This window comes from Myotis davidii, unplaced genomic scaffold, assembly GCF_000327345.1.
Source record: "Myotis davidii unplaced genomic scaffold, ASM32734v1 scaffold684, whole genome shotgun sequence".
Taxonomy (NCBI): domain Eukaryota; kingdom Metazoa; phylum Chordata; class Mammalia; order Chiroptera; family Vespertilionidae; genus Myotis; species Myotis davidii.
Window position 1 is genome coordinate 583,141 of NW_006295564.1, and position 3,335 is coordinate 586,475.

Below are 3,335 nucleotides of genomic sequence, written 5' to 3' on the forward strand. Positions count from 1 at the left end.
GCACTTGAAATGTAGTTGCTACAAAATATGATGTGCTCTAAGTATAAAATACACACCAGATTGCAAAGATATGGTATGGAAAAACAGTAAAATATCTCATTAATAGTTTTGTATATGTTGATTACATGATGAAATGATAATATATTAGATATATTCCACTAAATAAAATAATTACTAAAATTAATTTTGCCTGTTTTTAACTTTTTAATGTAGCTATTGAAAAGTTAAAATTATAAGTGTGGCTCACTTCATATTTCTAGTTGACTCAAGTGTTGAGCTAGAATACCAACCCATTCAAAGCCCGTTCATTGTTCTGACCAGGTCAGGACCTTCCTAAAACCACATGACCTATGTAGTGACATAACTTAGTAACTACAAGGAAACAGAAGTGTGTCAGAAAAAAATGGTTAAAATTCAAACTTGCCCTGGCCAGATAGCTCAGTTCGTTAGGGCATAGTCCCAACACACCAAGGTTGCGGGGGTTCAATCCCCAGTCAAGGCACATACAAGAGTCAACCAATGAATGCATAAACAAGTAGAACAACAAATCGATGTTTCTCTTTCTCTTTCTATTTCCCTTCCTCTCACTAAAATCGATATAAAAAAAAGGTTTTTAAGCCCTCACACTCAAAGAGAATTACTTAAAATATACTCACAAAAGCACTGTTATATCCCCAGGAAAATTCTGCATGATTTTAAGAATTTAATGAGCCTCACATTTCTTGATACTACTAAAGGGATACAAGGACTATCAATTTACTGTACCTTCTTGGAGTTGTTCGGGAGAGTGGTTTTTGGCATTGTTAGTCAGGAGCATTCGCCTCAGCAGGGCACCAGTTCCTGTGATTTCTTCTTCACAGATCCAATCGTCCACAATGCATAAATGTGGATAGTTAGTTGCAAGGAGACGTAGTAAAGCAGAGTGCAACCCTTGAAAATATATAAAAAGTCCATTGGATTCTTCATTCTTAAACACCAAAATCATCTCTCCTCTCTCCCTTCTCCCTTCCATTTTCAGCAAGCCAAAGGAATCTGCACTTCTTGTGCATGCATACTACGTTTGGGAACCTGGTCAGCAGTTCAGCTTGGGAATCTGCTCAAATAAAGAAAACCAAGTGATCTGATGCACAGAACATTGGAAACTACTTCTTTCATCAAAAGTTCTCAAGCTTTCTTCAACACTATCCCAAAATAAAAGTCTCCAGTCAGGAAATGTTATTTGGCATAGCAATAGTTCAAGAGTTAAGGGGAGAAGGAAAAAAAAGGAGAGAAAAAAATATCCACTTGGGGGAAATCACATAGGGTTTGAAAAAGGCCTCACTCAGGAATTCTGATAGGCTTCTCTCAGAGAACATGTCTTCTCTACCCAGTTGACAATCATTGCTATAGATGGGTAAGATTTAAGTTGCCCACTTTTGGATACTAAAAGGCCTCAAGCACTTTATGTACATTTTCTCACTTCACCTTAACAGTCTCACAAGGTAAGCAATATTGTCTCCATTCTACTGTAAGGAAACAGGCTGAAGACATTAAGGTTGCCAAAGTCACACAGCTAAGTATGTCGGCCAACTGAAGCAGTACTGATGATATCCACAGAGGGTTGATTTGTCTTCCTTCAAGGGTTAGGGACAGTTTCCAGAGGGGAGACAAATGGAAAAGAGGAAAAGGATTAAGAAGTACAAATTTCCAGTTATAAAATAATTTAGAAGGATATAATGTATAGCACAGGGAATAGAGTCAATATTATCTATATATATAAAAGCCTAAGTGACCGTTTGACTATTTGACTGGTAGATATGACGTGCACTGACTACCAGGGGACAGATACTCCGACTGGTAGGTTAGCCTGCTGCTGGGGCCCAGCCAATTGGGACTGGATGAGAATGGCCGGACATGCCCTGGAGCCCTCTCACAATCCCTCCCCAGCCCTGATCGTGCACTGGTGGGGTCCCAGATTGAAAGAGGGTGCAAGCCAGGCCGAGGGATCCCACCAATGCACAAATTCGTGCACTGGGCCTCTAATAATTATATAATAAGCATGTACAGTGATAGACGGTAACTAGACTTATTGTGACTACTTTGTAAGGTAGATAAATATTGAATCTCTATGTTGTACACATGAAACTAATAACTAAAGATAAAATTTTTAAAAAGGAAAAAATAAAATAAAGTCTACTTTTTAAAAACAGGGGTTAAGATTGTCTCTCTCCATACAACCACATTTGACTGACTTCAAGAAAAAAAAAGAAAAGAAAAAAAAGGGGGGGGGGGTGGTTAAGGAAGCTCAAATGGTATGAGAAATCTTCCTTTTATTAAATCGAAGTCTTGTTTCCAACCTTTTGCTTATAACATCGTTTGCCTATTCATGACTATCTATAATAATAAAAGCATAATATGCAAACTAGACCAGACGTCCTTCCAGACGAAGCCAGGGCTATGAAGGAAGCCCAGGTCCCGGGTGCCTGCCAGCGGCTGGAGGGAAGCCTGGGTCTCAGGTGCCACGGGGAAGCCAGTGCCAGCAGCTGGGGGAAGGAAAGCCTACTTTTGCACAAATTTCATGCATCAGGCCTCTAGTTATTAGAAAATATCAATAATGACAAAATAGGTAGCTATTTGAGCCACCCGCTCGAAATTTCTCTTTGAGTGTACTTTCTCTTTGCTTGCTCAAATAAATTTTCTCTAGCGAGTTTGGGTCTTGGTTCTGAATTCTTTTCTTAGCCAGAAGTCAAATACCCAGGTTGTTGAACCCTGGTTTGGTCTGACCCCAGTGGTCCGACACCTGGTGCGGTTCTGCTGCCTACAACAATAGAGTGGGACCTTGCCCCAGGCTGGCTTTTCCTTCCAGAGCATAGAGCTGACCCTCTGACCTTTCCTCCCTAGAGATAACATCGAGGCCTCAGTTGTATTTCATCTCTAGGTCCAGATAAGCAACAAAATAAACCATGGTTCACTGTCGACTTCAGGACCAACTGCATGGAATAATGCCCCCCTGCCCTGGTGGTGGCCAATCAATCAGTGGAGACCACAACCCTGAATGAACACACCTGGAAAGCTACTGAATATTCTATTAAGATCTTCCCTGGGACCTCCCCTAAAATCTCCACCCTTTAAACCCTTAGGCCTGTGCCAGGAGCCAGTCCATCCTTGCTGTTTCAAGGGACCTGGCATATATAGCATACTGTTCTTAATATGTTTGCTCACCTTCTTGGTGTTGTGTTTTAACCAAGGTCACCTCTCCGAGTAAGGTTGTTTCCCCAGGTAGGGATTTTCCCCTGAAGTTAGGGAGGGAATAAAACCCCTTCACTAAGTGCCAGGCGGGTAATTAATCTCTTTCA

The 3,335-nt window shown here is 40.9% G+C and overlaps 1 protein-coding gene across 5 annotated transcripts in view; it reads right to left on the minus strand.

Moving 5' to 3' along the window:
- The window catches only part of INTS2 (integrator complex subunit 2), a 45,413-nt gene that overhangs the window by 17,258 nt on the left and 24,820 nt on the right, over positions 1–3,335 (minus strand). For all 5 annotated transcript variants that reach the window (XM_006770227.2, XM_006770228.2, XM_015568126.1 and 2 more), the window contains exon 17: positions 766–930. In XM_006770227.2, the coding sequence (XP_006770290.1) occupies positions 766–930 (165 nt within the window). The remainder of the gene's footprint in view (positions 1–765; positions 931–3,335) is intronic.